Source organism: Tripterygium wilfordii, chromosome 3, assembly GCF_013401445.1.
Source record: "Tripterygium wilfordii isolate XIE 37 chromosome 3, ASM1340144v1, whole genome shotgun sequence".
NCBI classification, from domain to species: domain Eukaryota; kingdom Viridiplantae; phylum Streptophyta; class Magnoliopsida; order Celastrales; family Celastraceae; genus Tripterygium; species Tripterygium wilfordii.
This window is the reverse complement of record NC_052234.1, coordinates 2,120,739-2,145,785: the sequence shown is the minus strand read 5'-3', so window position 1 is coordinate 2,145,785 and position 25,047 is coordinate 2,120,739. Positions and strand designations below refer to the sequence as shown.

Genomic DNA, 25,047 nt, shown 5'->3' with positions numbered 1-25,047 from the left:
CCAACTTGATTGGGTCCACGTACGAGACTCAGACAATTCCATGATAAATAGAAAACCAAAAGTGGATGGAAGAAGGAAACCAGAGGTTGCAAGGAAGAAGAAGCAGATAAAGGAGAGAATGATAAACGAGAGAGAAGGAAGCAAATGAGAAATGAGGAAAGAAAAAATATTGTTAGGCACATACATTTTTTATTTATTTTTAGTGACAGAATGGATTTCCTCACTAATTGGCTTGATTTTGTGACGAAAAATAATTTCATCACTAAATTGAGCAATGAAAAGGCTTTTCCATCTCAAAAAAGTCGAAACCCTGTGGAAAAGCTTGTTTTTTCAGGTGGACTTGAAAAATATGTTTAAGTTTTAGCGACAGAATAGCGCAATCGTCGCTAAATTTAGTGACATAATTATTCCTCCGTCGCTAACTTAGCGACGGAAAAATTTTTCATCACGTTAAGAACTGAATCCTTATTTTGTGACTAGTTTAGTGACAGGATAATAATTCTATCACGAAATCTCTCGCAAAGTTGTCCTAATTTGGAGTTGACTATTGTGACTGAAAATGGAAGATATTTCATCGCAAATAAGAAAATTAGCGACAAAAAAATTTTCGTTGCTCATTTTCGTCGCAAAATGGGCAGTTTCTTGTAGTGAATGGCATTGAAGCCTTTGAATCTTTTAAAGGTAATAAACTGTTTAAGATCATCATGATCATCAATTAATCTTTTTATTGCTGAGAATAATTCTCTGCAGGCAAATGATATTTTTACAGGTGATCTGGAGTTCCTTAATTTGTATGAGAACAACTTTAACAACAATGTTTTAACATCCTTTAATGGACTTTCACATCTGAAGTCTCTAAATTTATCGGACAATCAATTGACAGGATCAAAGGTAAATTACAAAACGCATTGGTACATGCATTTATGAATACATGTTTGTTTTGGATAAAACTCCTTTTAATTACTTGATAATACACTATTGTGGTTTGGTTCATTCAATTGCTGTATTTTCCTCTTATTTTTTTTAAACCCATTCAGAGTTCCAAACCTGCCTGCCCCGTAGATCATATGTCATCAATCAATATCTATATGGTGTGAATCATGTGAAGATACATCAATTACATATCGAAATTCGGTTTCGGATTTATATCGGACTAGATTTTTGTATTTGGACTGGAATTTCAAACATATAATTGATGTCCCAACTTGATTTAATCCAAGTTGGAAGGTTTGAGAAACTTGGAGGAGCTACACAGCAAGAATTTGGAAACTTAAGCAATGTCAGATCGTTAAACTTATCGCACCACAATCTGACACGCTTAATCCTAGCAAAGTTTTCAAAGCTTAAACAACTACAGAGTTTGGATCTTTTGTACAATGATTTAAATTGTCAAATTCCTCCTCAATTGAGTGAGTAAAACTCTTTGACAGTGTTTAGTGTAGCACACAGTAATTTATCAGGCTCAGTTCCCGATTTGAAAGCTCAATCTGGGACATTCAACACAAGTTGTTACGAAGGAAATCTTCTTCTTTGTGGAACTCCATTAAATAACAGCAGCTGCAATGAGACTAATATTGCCTCACCAGCTATATATTCCTCTCAAAACAAGTAGTCTTACTGATATGAAGCAGAATTTATTTAGTCTTTCTATTACAAAGATTAGTGTATCTACTACCTTCACACATAACTTCCACATGAGAAAATCAGAAAACTAACCATTAATTACTTTACTGGTGAGTGGTGGCATTCATATAATATAATGGATGAACTTTGTGAAATCTATATTTTCACTGCTTCTATTGGTCTCTTACCTTGTTGATAGTAGTGGAAGTAGATTGCTGTGTAATCTTTCAGCTTCTTGTATGATTTCACCCTCGTCGGGCTCACCAGCTCATCAAGTGGTTCAATCTCCTGATCAGGTCCCGGAGCAAAGAATACAGCCAGAGAAATCCTCTGTTTTTCTTTGCTTATTACTGCCCTGTGCATTGGGCTCTTGAGGAATCCATTACTCATTATCTGTGTATATCAAAGAGCATTAGTCAGATTTCCAGTTAGTATTTTTGCTATTAGTTAGATACTGAATTCAAATGACTTTCTTTTTGGTAATCGAAAACGACATTATACAATCTTGCCCTTTGAACATCCGATATCAGCCTATACTCGGGCTATCAGCCTGTATGCACAGAATTTCTCCTTGATGATCGGGTCAAAACTCAGCGCATGATCACAAGGGTATCACTCCCAATGAATTCAAGAGACCCTGATTAGTAGTTACCTCTAGTTGATCACCAATGTTGATGAGAATGGCTTCAGGAACAATAGGAGCTCTAAACCATTTACTATCTTTGAGGAACTGAAGTCCTTCCACTTCTTTGTCTTGTAAGACCATGGTGATTCCAGAGGCATCTGCGTGCGGTTTGAGGCCGAGAACTAGATCAGGCTTTGGACACGGAGGATAGAAATTAAATCTGGCCAACATGTGTGGTTCTTCTCCGAACTGGCCAAGTTTAATGATCTTGCCATGGTCTTGAGTACCACTTCATTTTATCATTTTCAACTTCAGAGTATTTTCATGTAAGATTTCACGGCAGCAATAGTTAAGATTTCTCTGGCATATTTCTGCTTATCCGCCTCAGGAAGTGCAGCGAATTGTTTGACAACTTCTCTGACTTGGTCTAGGAATGTACTTGTCATTCCATGATTGATTGTCTGAAACAGTAACATAGAAATTCATGATTTATGTGAACCAGACATGATAACATCTCTCCTCCTTATGAGACAACTAGTGTGTTTCAATCTGTCCTTTTAACTATTGGTGTAGTATGGAGTAGGGCAATAAAAGAGGACCTGGATGTAGCCAAAGGATGTAAGAGCGGATCGAAGTTTTTTCGAGCTCCTGTACTTTTTGATGGGGATTTCAGCAAGCCAATATCAATAACAGGTATCTCTATCGCTGGAAGAGAAGGGTCTAAGAACCCTAAACCCTCCAGAAGAAAATATTTGCACGCTTTCTTATGTCACCATTACCAGCCGGGCTGTCAATCCACCGGTGGTTGCAACTTGCCACTGAACAACGTAAGCAGATAATCAAATTACCAAAACACCATCTGGATTTTGACAAAAATTTTACTAGATATATATATTAGTTTATCTCATTAATTTCAAAATCCTCGTTGGTCTAATGGGCTTTTAACTTGTTACCTAATCAAGCCTCCCGAGTTCTATCTACTCTTAGATTAACTATTTATTTTGTATTTTTTTTAATTTTGCCTATTAGTTTTTAGCCTTTTAGATTAATTATTTTCTTCTTAAGAACTGAGACTTTGCCAGAACTAATATGTTTTTTGTTTTGCTTATTATCTAACAACTAGGGGCATGTCCGCGCTTTGCGCGGCATGTAATTATAATTTTTAACTATATTGTGTAATAAATGTAGTTCATGTATTCAAATCTTTTTATATATTTGTAGTAACGCATGATATGGATGGAAGCCTATATAATTTAAATTACGTTGCTTTCCAAGCAACAAAAAAGTCCGTATAAGTGTTCAAAAAATTAACATGCTAGCATAAACTTAAATCAAAGGAGGAGTCGCCAAGGGATAAAAAAAAAAACATTCGCGCTTCTACCTACTGGCTGCACAGAGAGAGCACTTCATGGCAAATTACAACACCACTTGAAACATACATTTTGCATCAAATCTCTGTACCTTTGTCTAATGCCGCGCAAACTATTTTTAAATCAAAATAGCAGCCAGAATAACCAACCAATAATGGTATTTCATAAAAGCTGCTATGTTAGATTTGAATTTCATACATTTTACAGATCAATCTCACAGACAGAACACGATAAGGTAAAGCCTTTACTTGAATATTCATTTGAAAGATTAAAATTTTTGGTAAGAACAAAAGCAATGACTAAATGTGATGTTGTAAACGTAACACCACTAAAGGAGTAGTTATGTTTTTATAAGCACGTGGTGGGTATAAGAAGTTAAAATTTTAGGAAAACTATAAGGAGCTAACGTCATAGTAGTATAAATTCTTCACACATGGCTTATACACTTGAATAGTTTTAAAGCATATCGTTGATTGCTCCTAGATCCGTGTACTGCATTACAGGACCATCCACACCAAATCTATGATGGTCCTCCTATTCACCAGGTGATTCAAATCCTAAGCACAACCAATGAACATATGACATAAGTGAGTCAACATTAAGTATCACCTCAGTATACTGAGATTAGACCTTTGTAGTACAAAAACAACCATAGTTGGTTGCTATGATACAAGCAATGATCAACAATAAAGTCTGAGTTCCCCTCAGAGGAGTGTGGACGTTCACCTTCGCAGAAATTGCCAACGATGATTTGTTCGCATATTTCTCTAATTTAGTAGGTTTTCATAATAACGATAGAATTGGTCCTCAAAAGGATCTATCGATGAGGAATTGGTGGACTAAGAAAATTGGTGTCTGAACTATAATGTTAATGTTATGCAATTGAAATATCTCTCTTACCCAACCTACAAGGCATACATGATTCTCCTTTGGTCGGTATTTCATGTTGCTCTCGGCCTTAATTTCCAAGGAGACGACTTCAAAACTGTAAACATCTGCTTTATAAGTCAACTAACCCCACAATATTTATCCTCTGCGCAAAGAGATCATTAATTTATGACTTTCTGTTTCAGCAATGAACTTTTAACATCAAAGAAGCCAACAATATCCAGTTCGCATATTTTTCTCTAATTTAATAAGCTTTCATGCTAATAATGACAGAATTAATTCTCATAAAAATTCATGTACCCCAACATTGTTTGGTATAAAGGATCTATCAATGAGGAGCTCAGGACAATTTTGGTTCCAAGATAGATAATTTTAGTTTTTCTCCTATTTTTGGCTTGAATTGCTCAATGTAAGAGTGAGAAGAAGCTAAAGTAGCCAATATAATTTCAAGACATGTTTTAGCAGCTATAATTTCAAGTTTGTAAGGTAGTCACTTAGCCCTACCTGGAAATCGAAAATACCAATTTCCCTGTTTTATTGCAGGTTTCCTTTCTTCATCTCAGTAGCGAATAAACAAAACCATGAAACTATAGCCATCAACAAATATACAAATTTAAGTTTCAATAGAAGCAATTCAATAATGAATAGAGCTTGAATAAAAAAAGGAAACTTTTTGTACAAAATTCAGCAATTCGAAAAAACAAAACAACCGAACGCAATAGGCAGAGGGGAGTACCAGTATCGCCAATGATGATGTATTTGAAAAGGTAAGCGTATGACATATCTTCTATTGAACTGGCGCCTTTCTGTTTCAAGTCAATTCACCAATACGAAAGAGAAAGGAACACAACAATTGCTGTCAAGAACTTCGAAACAGAAACGAATAGAAGTATTTCAGAGAAAATATCACTTTTTCCAAACCTAGCAATACACACACGGTCGAAAATAGCATGAAGGGATGCAATAACTGGTCAAAAATTGTAGAACCGAGCGAACAAAATCTTCATCCAAATTCATGGACACAGAGACATGCACCAAATCAAAAACGCCGGAATCTTAATCGGTATTTTTTTGGGTTTGTGGCATATTCCATGCGTGAAGAAGCGTGTAAAATAGGAGAGGGAAGAAGAGAAGTAGACCTAAGGAGGCGGCAATTAAAGCGTTCATAAGAAGATATTCAACCGTTTCAAAAGGTAAGAGTTGTAAATAGCATTAACATGTATTTAATTCAATTAAATCTTAAACAAAATACATGTGGCAATCGGAATGCTTTTAAGTGTGAACGGCAGCCAAAATTAATTTGTTCTAATTTAAATTTATTTAAAACAATAATTAATACACGTTATTTGCGTATGTGTGTAAAATTTGGATTTTATTTAATCTAATTTTTAGCATAAATTCATGTGGCTATCATAGAGCAAATGTAGGAGCTGATGTGGCAACACCAAAATCATTCGTTTATTCAGTAATCATATTATGTATATGATTATGATTTTGAGTAATATAAAATAATCTATATAATTCAATTAAATAGTTCTGGTATTCCAAATCAAGTTATATTTATTGGACTAAAAATTAACAAATGACATGAGACATATTGTAGATCCTAAAATCTTCAATCAATTTGTTATCATCGATCGAGACCTATGACAATCCTATAAGATCAAAGAAAGTTCGACCGTGAAACTTGGTCACCTGTGGGGTGTTGGCCGAAGAAGCTCTGACTGTCAAGTCAATCAGCGGTGGGAGATATTTTAGTGAGAGAAGTGAATGGCTTTTAGAGAGGGAGGGAGAGAGATACCAGGTAGTTGAGAGAGTAAATGGGGAGGGGTCCTCTTCTATTTATAGTGTTTCAGATCACGTGGTCAGTACATGCTGACCGTACAGACGGGCTTTGACTCTTGGGTTGTGATTGGGCTTGACGCCCAATTGGGGGACTTCTTTAGCGTCATGGGCCATGGGCCTTATGTCCATGATTCAACCTATGTTTGTTCTTGTAATGGGCCTTTCCTTCGAATGATCTTGGTTCGGTCTCCCACGGGCCCATCTCCGATCGGATGATTGGCCGGCTTAACTAAGGCCTTTGTGGGCCTTTCATAGCTTATATGGTTATTTCGGACAAACAATTTTTGGCCCATACACATATAAATAGGCAAAAAAAATCGAGGACACTACCTCCAAACCCTCGTGATGACCCCTCACCGAAAATTCTGGCTACATAATTGATAGTACTGCTAGCTTATATGCTTGCGACCCCACTCTATCAAACAAGTGATGTTTTTTCGTAATGGACCAATTATTTGTTGTCCAAGGAGCTCATGCGTTCAGCAATAAGTCAATCAATGTGGTTTCAACCTCAATCCATGTGTACTTTGCAATTGCCTATCACCTTATTTTAGAACAACCACAATAGTGATTTTTTGTTAGGGTATGGATAATGTATGGAAATTTTTGTTTTGTTGATGTAGCTTTATTGGGAGACATGTTTTGCTGATATGACTGGGAATGAAAATAAGATGACTTTTCTATTGATACAATAGTATAAATTTGATGGCTTAATTTTTGTAGAATATAAATGGGACCCAATCCAAGAAAAATGTGTGACATAGGTGTATCATATAGGACCCATCAAATGTGCCATTTGCAGGGCCAATCAACTTCTATGGCTACATGGTTGCCCCAGCAAAATGCCTCCATTGTGCATTTTTTTTTCCATGAGCCATTACTTCAGACAATAAAATCCCTCCATGGGACAACAAAAAAAGCATTGTTGTGAATGCTCTAAGAGCAATTGCAATGGATGAATTTTAGCGGGGCATGGATCCAATTTATTATCTCATTTGTTGAGCCATGGATAAAAAATGGTTCTAAATTTCCAATGGAGCAAATTTGTTGGCTCCATTTTGATGGAACTAGCATGGGGGAATAGCAAAGCCCGTGCCCCCATGTTTGCTCTTCAAGTGGGTCTCATAACAAAACACACTCACATATCATACAAAAAAAAATATAAAGAGAAATGATAGATCACCATCCATATATGCTTTCACATATTAAAATAGGGGCGAAGTTAGGATTTAAAGTGAGGAGGGTCGAAGTGGTGGATAAAGGATATTACAACAATGATGCATTAAAGTGAGGGGGGTCTTCTTACATTTAATAGACTAAGCTACATTTATTACAACAATGATGATGTTAGTAGAATCTGCCATTGGTGTATTATTAAGAAGTGCTGGGCAATCCAGTGATCTCTCCTACCATCTGTAAAGTAATCCATGGTTGGTGTTTTGGAATCTGCTCAAGTTAATAACCAAGTTAATTTGGGTGAAATTTTGTTTATAATAAATGTAAATATTTCATGATTATTAAATAAATACTTACGCCATGACCAGCATTAAGAATCCAGTAGAAAGTCAAGTGTTGGTATGATTTCTTAAATCCTTTCGTTTCTGTCTTATTTCCATAATATAAAGGAACACGAGCCGTCTTTAAAAAATTCTCCAAACCAATCCACCTAATGCAACAGATACTCACTTAATTAACAACCATAATCATATATTCTAGGGGTGTCAAAGGTCGGTTTCGGTCGGATTTTTATTTTATTTTTTGACATAAATTTAACCGACCGTTTGATCGATTATTGTCGATTTTTGGATCGGTCCTCACTATTATGTAGTTGGCAATAACTGATCCATCGATTGGTTTGACAATCGGTTCAATTTGACACGATTTTTTTACAGCCCTAATATATTCATTATAGTTGTTAAAATTGACATCATTTACAAGTAACTCTTACTTAAGTTTTTTTACCCATAACTCTGCCCCTTTTGGTGAGCACGTTATATCGAGCTGTTACAAAAAAAAAATCATATTTAATTTTAAATTATCATTCATAAAACTATATACTAAGTAATTTATCAATTAAATCATTGCTCTACGATAATAAAAAAAATATCTACCTGTCCATTGTATATAGCAACATTTATGCCTTTGGCTAGGAGCTTGTCAACCTGGAAAACTTAAAAAAATAATTAGTTGCAATTTATTTGGGAGAAAAATAAATTATAATGCTAAATTCGATGGGTAGCCATAGTTCATTAGTGCTATTTATTTATTTATTTATATATAAAATAGATGGTCAAACATATATATATATATATATATATATATATATATATATATATATATATATATATATTTATTTATTTATTTATTTATTTACCTCTTCAATTTTATCTTTCATGATTTCTCCTCTCAAGGCTTTCTGAACATAATTTTGTTGTGCTCCCCATCTATGAAAACAATTACATCGATTCCAAGAGAGCGTTCATTAATCCAATAATAATTTTTTTTTTGAATACAAGGGAAGGGAATGGGGAGACTCGAACTAGAAATTTCTACGAGATAACACACACATAAATTTCATATGAAACTACTCGTGGTTCTCAATCCATTGATCATTATTATTAGATCATACAAATTAATCATGGTTTGATTAAAAATAGATAGAATCCACATTGCATGTTGTTGGAGTTGATATCAACTTACATTACATCCTCAGGAATAATTTCCAGCTTTACTTTAACAACATCATTCATAAACTTTTTAAAGTCAACAGGCCTTCCTTCTTCTTTATTATCTCCATGGTCTTTCAAGAAGTTATGTAAATACTATTCAAACCAATTGCAATGGGTTAGAAATCTGGGGAAAAAAAATTCATAAAATTGTTACCAATCGCAATGACTTTGAGTAATATATATATATATATATATATATATATATATATATAAACTTACCACAGAATTGCTATAATGAATAATAACATCTTGAAGCTTTTCCATTGTCCAAGTTGCATCCTGAGCATTGTGATCATCCAGCTGCTTTTGTATTTTTAAAGCTAATCTGTTTTTTTTTTTAATGTAATTAATGATGTTAAACCAATATCATAAATTCATATCTAGAGTAACTTAATTTCATATCCTAATTAGGTAACGATATTTGTTATTTCAAAAATTTAGACTTGGTGGACCTAGTTGCTTTCTCTAATCCGATGTCGTCAAGTCGAGACATATCTTTCAAAAGAGGTCCCCATGTAAGCTGCATTTTAGTTACAAAAATTTGAGTAAAAAAAATAGCAAGGAAGACTACGATGAAGGTGGTTAATTACTCTTATTAACAAATCCGGGCTATCCGACATAATTTATATACCACAAAATCTAGGGGAGAAATCCAGCTACTTCCCAAGGCAACTCCTACATTTCAACAAAAGAGGTTTTATGCTAAGGTTATATTTTAAATCGACAAAAGTGATTTATAATAGTACCTAAGTAAATGTCTAGTTTTGTTACCTCCAAGTTTAAGTTTTAGTTGGTTTGCTTCGATGGATTTTAAAACTTCTAATCCAAGCATGACTGCAATTTTTCCTCCATACGATTCTCCAAAGATATAGAGGGGATTTTTTTGGAGGGCATCATTCGCGTTAAAAAGATCCTTCAGCAAGATAAGTAAGTCGATTGCTACTTGTATATCAGTCATGGCATATCGTAGGTCACCAACGATATAACTAAAGCCTGTCCCAACTGGGCTATCCTGAGATTAATAGCATATTATAAAGAGTGATCACGAACTTCCTACTATGACACTTAATTAAATAGAAATATTAATTATACCACAAATAATAGATCTGCTTTTTGAAGCCATGTAGATGTACGAGGTGTTAAATGCTCATCTCGTGGTCCTACTTGATAGAAATTTCCAAATGCAATTCCAGAACTACCCTGAACTTTGAAATAATATATAATTAAAAATGAAGTAATCAAATATATCAAACTACTTGGTAACTTTTTTTGAAATGTATTTTCAATATAACTTCGTCTAACTTACTGGACCTCCCGATAGCCATAGAATTATTGGCCATGGTCTAGATGGATCTTCAACTCTATTAGGACTCTTATAATGCCACCAAAACAAGTGAGCTTCTACATAGCAGATATATACCACAAAACAAAACAGCAATTAATGAATAGAACAATTGTAGATGTATAAATAGAAAAGAAATAATAAGTAGTACTGAATTTTCAATGATAATTGAAAAGTCTATATATAAGAAAATATTGGCATACTCTCTCGAACTTCAACATAGCCCCACTCCTCACTTCCATCTTCATTTTTCATAGCGACAGCCCAATGAGAGCACAGCATGGACAAGGAAAACAAGAGAAAGAGAAGAACAAAGACATAATGTTGTTTCTCCATTGCAAGTACCGTAAAGAGAAATTGGATGTTGTTGTATAAATAGATTTGCAAGAGTACTGGCAAAGCTAGCTAGCTAGTAGTTTCTGTCAATATAATTACAGGGTACAGCTAGGTTTTAGCGAATTATTTAAACAATGGTATATATATATATATATATATGGACAATAATGTACAACAAATCTATGGCATAGAAAACTTCATTTTGCTTGCATCTGACTGAGACTTAGAGGACTTAAGCTGGCAGATAAATACAACTCAAAAACTCCAAGGAATTAAACCATTTTTAGTGTGATTTTAGAGGAGTTGAGCAGATAATACAAGTGAGAATTTCAAGGAAACCAGATGCGGAGATGATAATATTACACGTATTTGGTTCTGTCCTTGGCGCCTCCGCCTCCTATGCTGGTGATCTCCGATATTGAGAGATCAGACCATGACGAGCCGGTTGGGTATCGGAAACCACCAACACCACAGGATGAGAGTGTTTTGTTCTTTGACATCATGTTCTTCCTCAATTTGAACTAGTGTTTTTTTTCTTCAGAAAAATACACTATTTATATGAAGAAAATCATTTTAACGGTCAACATGCCACATGGACATGTTACTGTCTAAATTGAGCAAATATGACCTCTAAATTGAGCAAATATGACCGATTATATAATTTGGCACAAATTGAACTTTTGATGCATCAAATTGTTACAAAAAATCTTTGGGTGTGCAAATTGAACACAAGATATCTTTCAGTAACCAAATGTGCTATTGACCCTTTTTTAGAATAAACAAGTTCCTTTATTTTGTATTTAGGAATCCGCTAGTTCTTATGGCATATTATCGTTAAAATTTGCTAACGTGGTGAAAAATATATGACGTGAATTTTATTTTAAGAAAGTAAAAAAATGAGGTTCAAAAACCATGTGATATAAGAGAAACCACAAAAATTAAGGGAAAAAAAGAAGGAAAAAAAAAAAAAAGAAGCCCATTCAAAAGCTCGATCAATCCCTTTTAAAATCTCACGCCCATTCAAAACCTACACAAGCTCCTTTATTTTCTTCTCTTGAGGTAATGACAATCAAGAGAATCCAACAAGTCAATCAAAGACGAGTTCCACAAAAAGTGAAGCAAACAAATTATCTACCTCCGTTCCCACAACTAGTCAACTACCCTAATGATACCTTGTGCGTAGAGACTACCCTCGTTTCTAGCATTATTTTTTTCATTATTTTCATTAGTGTCTTTATCAGTATAGTCTCGAAGATTAATATATCAAAACAGTCACAAAAATCTGAATTTCTCGAGCTGTATGGCTTCTCTCTACCACCACTATCCTTTTTCTTAATTTTTTTTCAAGTATCCTTATTGGAACAAGCTTTCTTAATTTTGTTCTTATTAGTAATTTTCCCTATATAAAACTAATATTAACGACAACAACAACTTATTTTTGAAATGTATTTTCAATATAACTTCTAACTTACTGGACCTCCCGACAGCCATAGAATTATTGGCCATGGTCTAGATGGATCTTCAACTCTATCAGGACTCTTATAATGCCACCAAAACAAGTGAGCTTCTACATATATAGCAGATACCACACAAAAAAAAAACAGCAATGAATAGAACAATTGTAGATGTATAAATAGAAAAGAAATAATAAGTGAATTTCAATGATAATTGAAAAGTCCATATATAAGAAAATATTGGCATACTCTCTCGAACTTCAACATAGCCCCACTCCACACTTCCATCTTCATTTTTCATGTCAACATGAGCCAAATGAGAGCACAGCATGGACAAGGGAAACAAGAGAGAGAAGAACAAAGACATAATATTGTTTCTCCATTGCAAGTACCATAAAGAGAAATTGGATGTTGTTGTATAAATAGATTTCGAAGAGTACTAGCAAAGCTAGCTAGTAGTTTCTGTCAATATAATTACAGGGAATAGCTAGGTTTTATCGAATTATTTAAACAATGATATATATATATATATATATAGACAATAATGTACAACAAATCTATGGCATAGAAAACTTCATTTTGCTTGCATCTGACTGAGACTTAGAGGGGTTAAGCTGGCAGATAAATACAACTCAAAACTCCAAGGAATTGAACCATTTTTAGTGTGATTTTAGAGGAGTTGAGCAGATAAATACAACTGAGGAATTCCAAGCAAACCAGATGCAGAGGTGATGATATTACACGTATTTGGTTATTGGAGATCGAATTAATTATGCAATTAGTGTTGTAAATTCACACCCGCATACATGCCAACAATATTATCCGTTTTGGGTTATCCGATTCCTCAGAATATATCTGATCCACACGACTTTGTTCCTCTTTAACCCAGCTATTAAGGGCCGAAACCCATGGGACAAAGTACAACTCATTTGGACTAGGAAAAGTCCTTGTTGGCATGTTAGGAAGTGGCTCGTTGATAAACTGAGCATCTTCTTTTTCAATTTCAGTTTTACTGGTTCACTTCACCTAGAGTTCCTCTGGTGCGAATTGAAGTTGTGTTAGCTAGATTGGTGTTTCTCAATACTCATCGTTTTGAGAAGATGTTGATGGGCTACTAATTTGTTTAAGTTGGGCCACCGTTTGTGTCTCATTCTTAACTCAAATTGGGCCTATCAATACTGGGCTTTCAATGTTAGACATTCTATTAAGTGTGTATTATAATACACACAAAGATTCAAATATTTGTATTGTAATTGTCACATCATGTGAACGTTTTATATCCGTTAGATACATTTGTAAAAGGTATATATTTGAGCTGTGGTTACACTTTGTAACTACGACAATTGAAATATATGTTCAGTTGTTTATTCTCTCTCTCTTCTTCTTCTTCTTCTTCTCCATGCTATCTTCTTCTCCCTATTTTCTTTGATCTCTTACCTGCAAACAATCAATAGTATTCAGTTATTTTACTCGTCCTTATAAATAACGAATGAGTTCTCACATCTTTTGAAATGGTACTTAACAATTAGTGCATGGCTAACATGCACTCAGAGCAGTCATGAATAAAAAAAAAATAGAACTTAGGAGCCAAAGTATTTGAATAGCTGATAAAAGTGCAAGGTTTGAATAGCTGCAGTAGGCTGGTGGGATTATATTTGTATTGTATAAATGAGATTGTTGTTGTCTATTATAGGAATAAGTACTATCCAAAAAGACCATGAAAAAAGTCCATGTATTTTTTTTTTAATTTCGGGTTTCATTAGTCTTTAGAGTAGATTGTCGTTAAAATCTGCTGATATGGTGAAACATATATAACGTGTCTATCCAAGAAGTTTTGGAGTTGGGATGGACCCGAGCGAATTATGAGCTTTTTGTGGTTGGTGGCTCATGACAGCTTACTCACCAACTCGCTTAGAGTTAAGAGGAAAATGTCAAATTCGGCGGTTTGTTTTCATAACATGTGTATGGAGGAAACTAATTTACATGTTCTCCGACATTGTTCAGAAGCAAGCATTATTTGGAATGCTTTGGGAGCAACCCCGCAGATCTCCAATTTTTTTTCTCTGAGCTTGCAAGACTGGTTGGTTTGTAATCTTTCAGTGAAGCGCCCTACACATGATGGGGAAAAGTGGGCTATTATTTTTGGTACTACGTGCTGGATGTTCTGGCAATGGCGGAACAAGTTGTGTTTTGATGAAGAGTTTAGATTCCCTAATAATTCGTTGCTACTTATCCGACAGAAGTTGAGTTCTTGGAAGATCATAGAGTAGATTGCCTCTAGAATTAAGAGGACTGTCCAAGCTAGAGTGGAGAGATCTATTAAATGGGTGCCGCCAGACATTTCTTGGGTGAAAATCAATACGGATGGAGCAGTGCGTACTGTTGAGGATCGTGCAGCGGCTGGAGGTATACTTAGAGATTCAGCTGGGACTTGGTTAGATGGGTTCTCAATAAATATTGATAGTTGCTCAGTGCTTAATGCGGAGTTGTGGGGGATGCCAGTTTGCCTTCAGAGAGCTTGGGATCTAGGATTCCGCAAAGTGATGTTGGAAGTGGATTCACAGGGTGTGGCGAAACCTGTTAAATAAGCAAGATGTTCCGACCAATGCCCATTCTCATTTAATTTCTCCTATTAAACGGCTTCTTGGCCAGAATTAGCAAGTTAAAGTTAGTCATGTTTATCGTGAAGTTAACTTCAGTGCTGATAAGTTAGCCAACTTTGGCTTTGATTTGTTTCAGGGAGTGCACTTCTTCTCTTATCCTCCTGTTATCTGTATTTCTTCTATTTGGGATGATGTTGTAGGGGTATCCGACTCCAGGCTTTGCCCAGTTTAATAAAATTTTGTTTCTTTTTTTTTTAAAAAAAAAGATCAACTCACTTTCTTACACGAGATATATCCTTGATCACATGTAATGAAATCGATTTTTTTTTTACAATAGATTCTCCGGTGAAATCCCCATTGAATTTGGAAACACCCGCAAATGTCAAATCGTTAAACTTATCGCACAACAATTTGACAGGCATAATCCCAATGTTTTTAAAGCCGAAACAACTAGAGAGTCGGGATCTTTCATACAATAATTTAAATGGTCAAATTTCCACTCAATTTAGTGAGGTAAACTCTTTAACAGTGCTTAGTGTAGCACATAATAATGTATCGGGTCCACTTCCCGATTTCGAAGCTCAATTTGGGACATTCAATGAAAGTTGTTACAAAGAAAATCCTTTTCATTTTGTACCTCCATTAAATAACAGCTTCAATGACACTCATGTTGCATCACCAGCTATATATTCGGTTATTGAGCAGAGCGGGGATGATAGTTTCGTGGACATGATTGATTTCTGGTGAAAGTGGCTTACACCATGATATTGTTGGGTATGATAGTTAGCCCTGTTTATAAATCCATATCGGCAAAAAATATGGCTACTATGCGTCAATACTTGCAGAATTTATTTATTCTTTCTGTTACAAAGATTAGAGTATCTACCTTCACACATAACTTCCACATGAGAAAATCAGAAAATTAACCATTAATTACTTTACTTGTGGCATTCATATAATATAATGCATGAACTTTGAAAAAATCTATATTTTCACTGCTTCTATTGGTCTCTTACCTTGTTGATAGTAGTGGAAGTAGATTGCTGGGTAATCTTTCAGCTTCTTGTATGATTTCGGCCTCGTCTGGCTGACCAGTTCATCAAGTGGTTCAATCTCCTGATCAGGTCCCGGAGCAGAGAATACAGCCAGAGAAATCCTCTGTTTTTCTTTGCTTATTACTGCCCTGTGCATTGGGCTCTTGAAGAATCCATTACTCATTATCTGTGTATATCAAAGAGAACTAGTAAGATTTCCAGTTAATATTTTTGCTATTAGTCATTATCTGTCTGTATTTCACTAATTTGATTACGTAAGTGTGTTATGGCAAATCAAATGTTGTCCATCGAATTTTGCTCTTGGTACTAAGTATAAGCAGATACTGAATTCAAAAGACCATTTTTTTTAAACTGAGAATGACACCATACAAGCTTGCCCTTTGGACATCCGTTATCGGTCTAAACTCAAGTCAGCATGCCCGCGCACACAGTGACGACAGGGTAAGTTAGGTCAAAGCTCAACGAGTGATCACAAAGGTATTGCTCATTGCTCCTAATGAATTCAAGAGACTCTAATTAGTAGTAGTTACCTCTACTTGATCACCAATGTTGATGAGAAGGGCTTCAGGAACAATAGGAGCTCTAAACCATTTACTGTCTTTTAGGAACTGAAGTCCTTCCACTTCTTTGTCTTGCAAGACCATGGTGATTCCAGAACCATCTGCGTGCGGTTTGAGGCCGAGAACTACATCAGGCTTTGGACACGGAGGATAGAAATTAAATCTGGCAAACATGTTTGCTTCTTCTCCGAACTGGCTCAAGAAGCTATTGTCCTCCAAGTTTAATGATCTTGCCATGGCCTTGAGTACCACTTCATTTATCATTTTTAACTTCAGAGTATATTCATGTAGGATGTCTCTACAGCAACAGTTAGGGTCAGCTAATATATACATATATATATATAGTTGAATCTGCTCAAGCATTCTTTATTTTGCAGGTAATATGCCTAATTTACCTCAAGGATTCAGGGTTTTGGGGCCAAAATCTGAGCTGTCGCTGATCTTCCGGGCTTATTTTGAGGTACAATCGATCATTCCAATCCAGTATCTGACTGTCTAAAAGAATCATATCATTCCCATACCCTTCAATGCTATTTACTTCTCTGGCATATTTCTGCTTTTCCGCCTCAGGAAGTTGAAAGAATTGTTTGACAACTTCTCTCACTTCATCTAGGAATGTACTCGTCATTCCATGATTGATTGCCTGAAACAGTGACAAAGAAATTCATGATTTATGTGAATCAGACATGATAAGATCTATCCTTAAGAGACAACTAGTGTATTTCAATCTGTTCTTTTAACTATTTGTGTAGGATATATGGAGAAGGGCAATAGAAGAAGACCTCGATGCAGCCAAAGGATATAAGAGCGGATCGAAGTTTTTCGAGCTCTTCTGGGGATTTCAGTAAGCCAAGATCAATAACAGGTATCTCCATCGCTGGAAGAGAAGGGTCCAAGAACCCTTCATCACAGTTTTTGTAGAAATACCTCTCTGGTGGTTCCTCTCCATTAGTCACCAGTTCTTTGGTACTTCTTGATTCAGATAATTGCTTGGATGGAGCAGAAGGATTGTCCATGTTTGTCTCTGAAATCTGCTGCTGCTGCATAGTTTAGTATTTCTTTGCAGGTATCCTATGTACAAGGTTCAAAACTTGGACTTCTATGGATAGACATTGGAAAAAAGGATTTGGGGCTCTCAAATTCAAAGATAATTTGAGAGTCTCAAATTATCAAATTTTGACCATTAAATTAATCTGACGATGGATATACAAGCACGTGTACACTACTACAACTTTATATTTGTTTTTCAATTAGAACTTTCAAATTTCAAACACAACAAATTAAATACAACCATTTCTCTACCCCAACTTCCTCTCGCAGATCGTCGTCGATGGCCCCCTCTCCGTCTCGTAAACCTCAGATCTGGAGAAAAATCGCATAGATCGGACTCGCGTCTTCGATTTTCGCCTCCACACAATCTCAAGGATCTGATGTCTTCTTCGCGCCTCAGATTTGATATATTAGTTGGTATTTGAACTTTGGGATTTTCTTGCTGGATTTCCGTTCTTATCCGAAGCTTGAATGTGAAGTTTTAACACACTTGATTAGGGAGTGATTTGATAATGGATTGATTTATGTGGCTGTTAATGAGATGCACACAAAGTATTTGATAGAAGTCTCCACCGATTTTGGAGCATGTGAGTGCTTGGATATCTTGGAAAGAATCCAGAGAAATGGTAATAATCCAAGCCAGATATAACACATATAAAAGAGAGAGAATAGAGAAAAATAGTTTGGTTTTGGTCTCGGTCTTGCAATGAAGTCACTTGCACCAACCAAATCCAGCTTGAAATCTTAGATATGTCGTTGATTCATATGGCAAATGACGAAGATGAACAGATTCCTCTGAAGACATGCTACCCAAAAGCACTCTTGAGTGGGAAGACTTGCGTTACCAAAATATGAGAGGGAAACTAAAAGTTCGACTGGACACGTGGCCGCGTATCTCTCATCTGATTAATTGAACGGCCAGGATCTCATATAAGTTGACCCCCGGATCTCATATAAGTTGACAATGCTGACATATCAATCTTTGTATTTTAATATTTTATGCGTTTGATCTTGTCTCCCTAATGTGAATAAAATACTAAGTGTCCGCTTGAAACAGAGAATAAAACTTCATACGGTATAAAATTATCCTTTAATGAAATTATCAAGTGTTTGGTGGTTTTCAAAAAAATCAGGATAGCATAACTTTATATAAAATGAAGCTTTTATATGATATATGTCGTATAATATTAAAACACCTCCAACTCGTTTTAATTTTATATAAAGCATATAGAATAAGAGATAACATGACAAATGACAAAAACATTGTCTTAAAAAAAAAACGAACTCTAGTCATTTACCACTTTATACACTGCATGTATTTTTTAAAAAAAATTTAACCACACTAACCCCAAAAATCGAACAATTTTTAATTTTTAATTTTTCATAAAAAATTGATAGAAGAAAAAATAATTAAAAAATAGTAAATTTTTTAGTTGAGGGCAGTTGACATATTACCTTATATCTTATACATTGTATTGTATGAGAATTATACTATACAAGTCTAATACCATTTTTTTCCAAACACTAAATAAATAGAATTAAATTATATATCTACTTATCCAATGATTAACTTATACATTGAATAACAAAATTATACTATCCTAAACAGAGCTCCAAACGGAGCCTATAATACATTGTATTGGATATAATACCTACCAACGGAGCCTATAGTACATTAATATTGTATTGGAAATAATACTTACCGCTGCCCTGGGTGGCAACAGAGTAGTGTTGCAGCTTACATTCAATCTTTGAAGTTAAAAAACATAGGTGTTTGGAGGTTGATGCATATCGTTGGCACATTGTGCTGCATTCCAAGTGTTCGACGAATTGCCAGTGTGGCTTGCATCAATATGCGATCTAAAATGGGTTGGGTCTATTGAGAAAAGGAAAAGCTTCAGGGTTCCAAAAACATACCCTCATAAGAAATTGGCAGAGGGGGGCTACTTCAATCAATAAAAAGTTTTCACAAAGCATATGTTCAATATGTCAGTAGTGATCGACGACTGCACATATTTTCCATAAAATAGAGATATTATCACACCGAACAGAGATCATATAACATAGCAATGTTTCATAAAAAAAATCTAATTACCTAAGCTGCCAAAACACACAAACCATCCATCTAGAGTTGTTTGGGAACAAGATTCTCCTCATAGTTCACTACTTCTAAAGTTCCCAAGTCTCCCTCGAGTTGAAGATGAAGATTTTTCAGCTGTTGGGTGCTGTGATCATATAACATCAGCCGCCCTTCAAAGTCTTCCAAGAGCAATCCACTATTATTCCAAAATCCTAATGGTCTAATAGGATTCGGGAGTGGTCCAAAACTGACTAATCTGATCCAAGATTCTATCACTCCACGTTCAGTCATTATCCATATATCAAACAATGTCTCATAATCATATAGATAGTATGAAATTACAGCAGGTAATCCATTAATGATTGCAATCTCATACCCAAGATAAGGATTGTCGAAAATATCTGGTAGAAGCAATTTCTCAAACACTTGATGGGCGAAATCAAATGATAGAATCACTCCCCCTTCCCTCCATGGGTATGTCGTCAAATCGACTCCCTTCCAATAAAAAAACTCCATTGTGATGTGTATATGATGATTGAAGAGGCACAGCCCCGGCGTAGTCAATATTAGGAATCTCTTCCCAATAATCATTTTTGAGAGAGTATACGTCAACTTGTGTACCACCATCCATCTTTGCTTCATTCTCGTAACTAGAAACAAACTGCACTACCTTATAATCGTTAGTGTTTGGGTCGAAGCCAAACCCAATGTTGAAGGGATTGTCTCTGTGTGGATAAGCTCCTCTCCACCAGTAGTTTTGTTGACCCTAGTTTTGAGTATCGATAAAAATTGCTCCTTACTGGTCCCATGGTTTGCAATGAAATTCCGGCTGGTATTGTTGAGACTCTGGGTATGGAACTGCTTGGGCTTGGAGACAAAACGATGTGGATTTGTAGCGAGATCCCAGGAGCATCCTCTGTAAAGAGATCTGAAACGCTGCATCAGAGACTTACGTGGCTGGAACTGGAAGCCGTGTCTTGTGAAGTTCATTGCAGAGAGATGTAAGTAAAACCTATTGGAAGCCTGAGGGAGGGGTTAGTTCAATTGAGGCTGTAAAGTAGGGTTTCGATTCGTTGTATAGGAAAAAGTCCGTAACTGAGGGTGTTTTTTTAAAAAATATATATATATAGGGGGAGAAAAAGAGGATTTTTTTTACGCACGAGGACAAAAAATAAAAGTTGTATTCCAACAAGACAATGTTAGAGAATCAAAATGTGACCCCAAAAGTCTTTCAAATCTATGTAGCATTAAAATAGTTATTGATTAAAAACGCATATGAAGACTCACTTCACATTAAATGAGGATCTTTTAGGTGTCTCAAGCATTATTCATTCCAACAAGGACAATCTAAAAAACTTTAGAAAAAAAAGGGACAAAACCTAACGATTTACCAAAAAGACCATGAGAACAATCCTACTATCACATGAGCTTCTTCTTCCTCTATCTTCTACTCTCTTCTTCTTCCTTTACGCCGACCACCGGAAGTTGGTTGTCTGACCATTGTTTTCGACGAACAAACTACTGACATGAAGCTCTAGGTCAGCCCGGTCAAGTCTCAGTCATCATCGACCGTCGATTATCACTTGAGTCTCCAAAAAAGCTTCGTGAAATCACAGTCACAGTTTGAAAAATAGTTCGATCCCGCCTATACGACCAACGTTGGTGACCATCAACACCCCCAATCAAGTCCATGAACCAAGGCGCATCACATTTGAGCTTTTATTGTTATTTTTCGAACTCTTTTTTTCTTTTGAAATCGAATCTGAATCTGCAGATATTATATTTTGTTTCGGATCTGTTTTGGAACTTCAAACAGATAATATTTCATTAAAGACAGATAATATTTCATTAAAGACAGATAATATTTTAACAAGACAGATAACATTATGACAGATATAAAATTAATTGAAACAGATAACATATCACCTTTAGTTCGCAAATCCTAAATCAGAACCAAAAAATCACAAAATCACCACAGAAACTACCAAAAGTAATGAAGTGATGACAGATCAAAGGAAACAACAAGATCTACAAGTCATGTGGTGAGTATGAGTAGAGCTGGTTCGAATACAATAAAAATAGGGATGAAAAATCACTAAAAATGCCATGAAGCTATCAAATAAGTCATGAGGGGCGAAGATGAAACTTCCAGCGAAGGTCAAAGATGAAACACATACAGGAGGCGTGTGACATGCTCGAGGATGAAGACGAGGATATTTTAAATAATAAAAACAATATTTTTGTTAAATAGAATAGTGTTTTAATTTTTATGAACTTTATGCAATACAACATATTTTACCGCTCTTATTGGAATAAAACTTTTAAATGAGGAACTTATCACTAATTTTGCTTTTTTAGTTTGATTTTAGAAAAGTTAGCAACTAAATATAACTGAGAACTCCCAGAAAACCAAATATGTAACACACGTATTTGGTTATTGGAGAATAAATTAGGCAATTAGTGCATGGCAAAAATGCAGAGTAGCCACGAATAAAAAATGGGCAATTTTTTTTTTTTTTGAAAAGGTTAGAAGACCACAGATATATTCATCAACTCAACAAGTGAGCAAAGGATCGGGAGGCCATAAAATGGCACTCGGGCCACCAAAAATGGTGGAATAGCGAACATCACAAAAACAATTGGTAATCTAAAGTGAAATTTGCAAAGGTATACAAACTTCTATTCAAAACTAAACAATTGATGGAAAACAATCAGGAATGACAGTGCATAGAATATTGAATTTAAAGAATTTATTAAAACAAACTAAATACAATAAATATACAATTAAAATACTGACTTGAATTGAGATTGAGGATAGCGCAATGCTATGTCCTATAGCAGAAATTCGCCCCTACTCTTGTGCTTGTAGTTCAATGAGCGTCTGCCACCAGGATTCAACAATCTGTAGCCAAGAATCGTGCACTTGATTCTTGGTCCTGGCGAATTTACTGGGTGCTTTTTCTCTCAAATCAAAAAGGTTTGTGATGAAGGTTTGAATGTCAGAAACTCTGATGTGAACAAAACCATGTTACTTCTGGTATTTATAGAATAAGACAGAAGCAGTTTAGAAGCAGTTTTTGTAGAGAAGTTGTGTTGATCAGACACAACTCTTCTCAGACAAACACAACTGTTAAAATAAACTGTAATTGGATAAAAATAAAAAATAAAGAATATTTCTTAAGTCAATGAGACCCCAAGGCCCAAGGCCCATCTTTTGATATATATATATATATAGCCCAAGCATATAGCCCAAGCCCATCTATGAATGTTTATCCAATTTAGTAAGTGTGTTAAGTCCACACTTATAAACTACTCTTTCTTTCTATACTTGTACAATGTGGGACTTTCTTATTGCTATACAAAATCCAACAACAATTACCCAAATAAATCATTTCTCACAAATTGAATCCATTCACGCTTCTCATCTTGAATCACTTCTTTGATGGCAATAGGCACCTCCTCGATCCACACTCGCATCCCCTGCTCTTGAAAAGAATGTTTGGCAAGATTATGAGCAGCAACATTGATATTGCGAGGCACATGAGACACTGACCATGCAGGGAAAAATTCAAGCAAACATCGAATCTCCAATATTATAGGCCGCCATGCCGAAAGATGCATCTCCTCTCTTCGAATAGCATTAACAATAATAGTTGTATTAGGCTAGTGGGATTATATTTGTATTGTATAAATGACACTAAAAAGGCCACTAGAAACCATTCATGCCTACCAACCACAATTCGCAAAAACTCTACTGGTCCCAATAGTCCATTCACCATTGCAATTGCTCATGAGATACAAATTGGATTTGAGGAAGGATTGTTTACTTAGCACCGGTTACCCACCTGTGCACAATTTGGTATATTAAATAGGTCAAGTGTCATATACACCCTATGTGGTTGAGGTTATTTTTACATGTACCTTCTCGTTTTGACTTTGTAAGAATTGGACCTCTTGTGCTTCATTTTTGTGTTATCGCAAGTCCTTTCGTCCTTTAACCATTATTTGACTAACGGTTTAAAATGGTTTCGTTCTAACTCAATGAAATTGAAAAAACAAAACACCAAACAAAATATTATTTACTCAAATATCAAAACCCTCCTTCACCCAAGACCAAAAGCCATCTTTAAACCTCATCCCCGAACACCATCTGATCTGCAATGTCGTTTTCACCAACGCTGCTTTCATACAAAACTCTGGTGTACTTGCTCTTGGGTAGTAAACAACCTGCAAATACTGTTTTATTTGCATAAGCAAGACTAAAATTCAATCAGGCATCACCGCATACCAGCCTCCCTACCACACCTACCCATGACCCACACTGAACCTTCACACAAGTAGTTTACTCTACCACGAAATCCAGACCAGAGAGGGTAAAAGATACAAAGCCAAGCCCTTGTAATTACTCCTTCGGACCCTCTCGCCCGCGCGTTCCTCTATCTTCAGACTGCCATCAACTGTGCTGACTGAATGAAAGCTAACTCATTGCCTCCTAGCCTGAATGCATGCTTCCCGCTCCGAACCTGGATGACTTCATTTCTTGTGCCCTATTCACTCTCTTCCTTCTCATTCAAGAAGCCATAACAATAGCATAAAAAGCACTAAAAAGCCATGACTCACACTGAAACAACATCATTCTCACCAAAAATTAACCAATTTTCTAAAAATTTTTACGGAAAACTCGTACCTGCAAATCAGCAGAGACTTCAACCTCACTGATGGTGTGAGGGAAGACAAGTAACGGTCGGCTTCGAGGATGCTTCGGGCAGAACAACGTACTGACGGACCTTATCTTTAAACAGCATGTCGGAGAGCTCTCTCGAGATCTGTTTGGCCGCCATTTTCACTCTCCTCGGGTTCGCCATACACTCTATTGTTGTTGGCCGTGGATGTAGATGAAAGGGGGCCGTTGAATTCTGATACGTACAAGAACTCAGAAGGAGGAAGTGAATAAGGAGAGATAGGAAGAAGAGGTTTCTTGGTTCAAAGTTGTCATCTCTATTCTTCATCAGCACGTAACATAGTAGTGCTTGCAGTTACAATGAGAATGTGATTAAACTCAACTGCCAACCCACTAACAGAGTGCAAGGCGTGAGCCAATTGAAACAAAAGCAATTGAGTGAAATACAACTGACCACTAATTCAATACAGAACAACTAATGGCTTAATAAACTAACAATGTAACTCCAGTAACTGAGCAACTGTCACGGCATGTCACATATCAAATTCGTGAAGGTAAATGAGAGTGATTTGGAGCAGACGGTCGTGATTGGAAGAGGGTAAAACACATAAATTACCAAAATTAATTTTGAGAGATTTGTGTAAATAGTGTTTTATTTGGGTTTTTGTTAAAATTTTATAAGTTAAAACTGTGTCGTTTTATACTTCATTGTTAGTCAATGACAATCAAAGGATGGAAGGACTTCCGATGACACAAAAATAAAGCACAAGAGATCCAATTCTTACACATTCAAATTGAGGGGATGT

At 35.7% G+C, this 25,047-nt stretch overlaps 3 protein-coding genes and 1 pseudogene across 8 annotated transcripts; all 4 read right to left on the bottom strand.

The window, feature by feature from the left end:
* Window positions 1–1,626: 1,626 nt before the first annotated feature.
* Window positions 1,627–2,799, bottom strand: LOC119995357 (annotated as a pseudogene).
* A 4,786-nt stretch (window positions 2,800–7,585) lies between these two features.
* LOC119995358 (retinoid-inducible serine carboxypeptidase-like) lies at window positions 7,586–10,110 on the bottom strand. 2 transcript variants are annotated; one of them, XR_005467662.1, is made up of 5 exons: window positions 9,300–10,110; window positions 9,052–9,173; window positions 8,726–8,795; window positions 7,885–8,513; window positions 7,586–7,797 (listed from the first exon to the last, which is right to left on the bottom strand). XR_005467662.1 is itself a non-coding variant. In XM_038841837.1 (4 exons), exons 1-4 carry the CDS (start codon window positions 9,342–9,344, stop codon window positions 8,430–8,432), a joined length of 321 nt encoding a protein of 106 aa, XP_038697765.1. In that variant the 5' UTR covers window positions 9,345–10,110; the 3' UTR covers window positions 7,586–8,429. The 2 variants fall into 2 exon arrangements, 1 of the variants encoding a protein (XP_038697765.1); XM_038841837.1 differs by having other exon boundaries at window positions 7,586–8,513.
* Window positions 10,111–12,194: 2,084 nt separating this feature from the next.
* LOC119995356 (protein SRG1-like) lies at window positions 12,195–17,543 on the bottom strand. 5 transcript variants are annotated; one of them, XM_038841832.1, is made up of 5 exons: window positions 17,213–17,543; window positions 16,826–17,073; window positions 16,401–16,728; window positions 15,832–16,036; window positions 12,195–12,325 (listed from the first exon to the last, which is right to left on the bottom strand). In XM_038841832.1, the coding sequence occupies exons 1-5, from the start codon at window positions 17,474–17,476 to the stop codon at window positions 12,222–12,224; spliced, it is 1,149 nt and encodes a 382-aa protein (XP_038697760.1). In that variant the 5' UTR covers window positions 17,477–17,543; the 3' UTR covers window positions 12,195–12,221. The 5 variants fall into 5 exon arrangements, with proteins under 5 accessions (XP_038697760.1, XP_038697761.1, XP_038697762.1 ...); XM_038841833.1 differs by having other exon boundaries at window positions 12,195–12,322; XM_038841834.1 differs by lacking the exon at window positions 12,195–12,325 and adding an exon at window positions 13,392–13,649 and having other exon boundaries at window positions 17,213–17,542.
* Window positions 17,544–19,605: 2,062 nt separating this feature from the next.
* LOC119993262 lies at window positions 19,606–20,076 on the bottom strand. The gene has a single exon (XM_038840314.1). It carries the CDS (start codon window positions 20,074–20,076, stop codon window positions 19,606–19,608), a length of 471 nt encoding a protein of 156 aa, XP_038696242.1.
* Window positions 20,077–25,047: the final 4,971 nt, after the last annotated feature.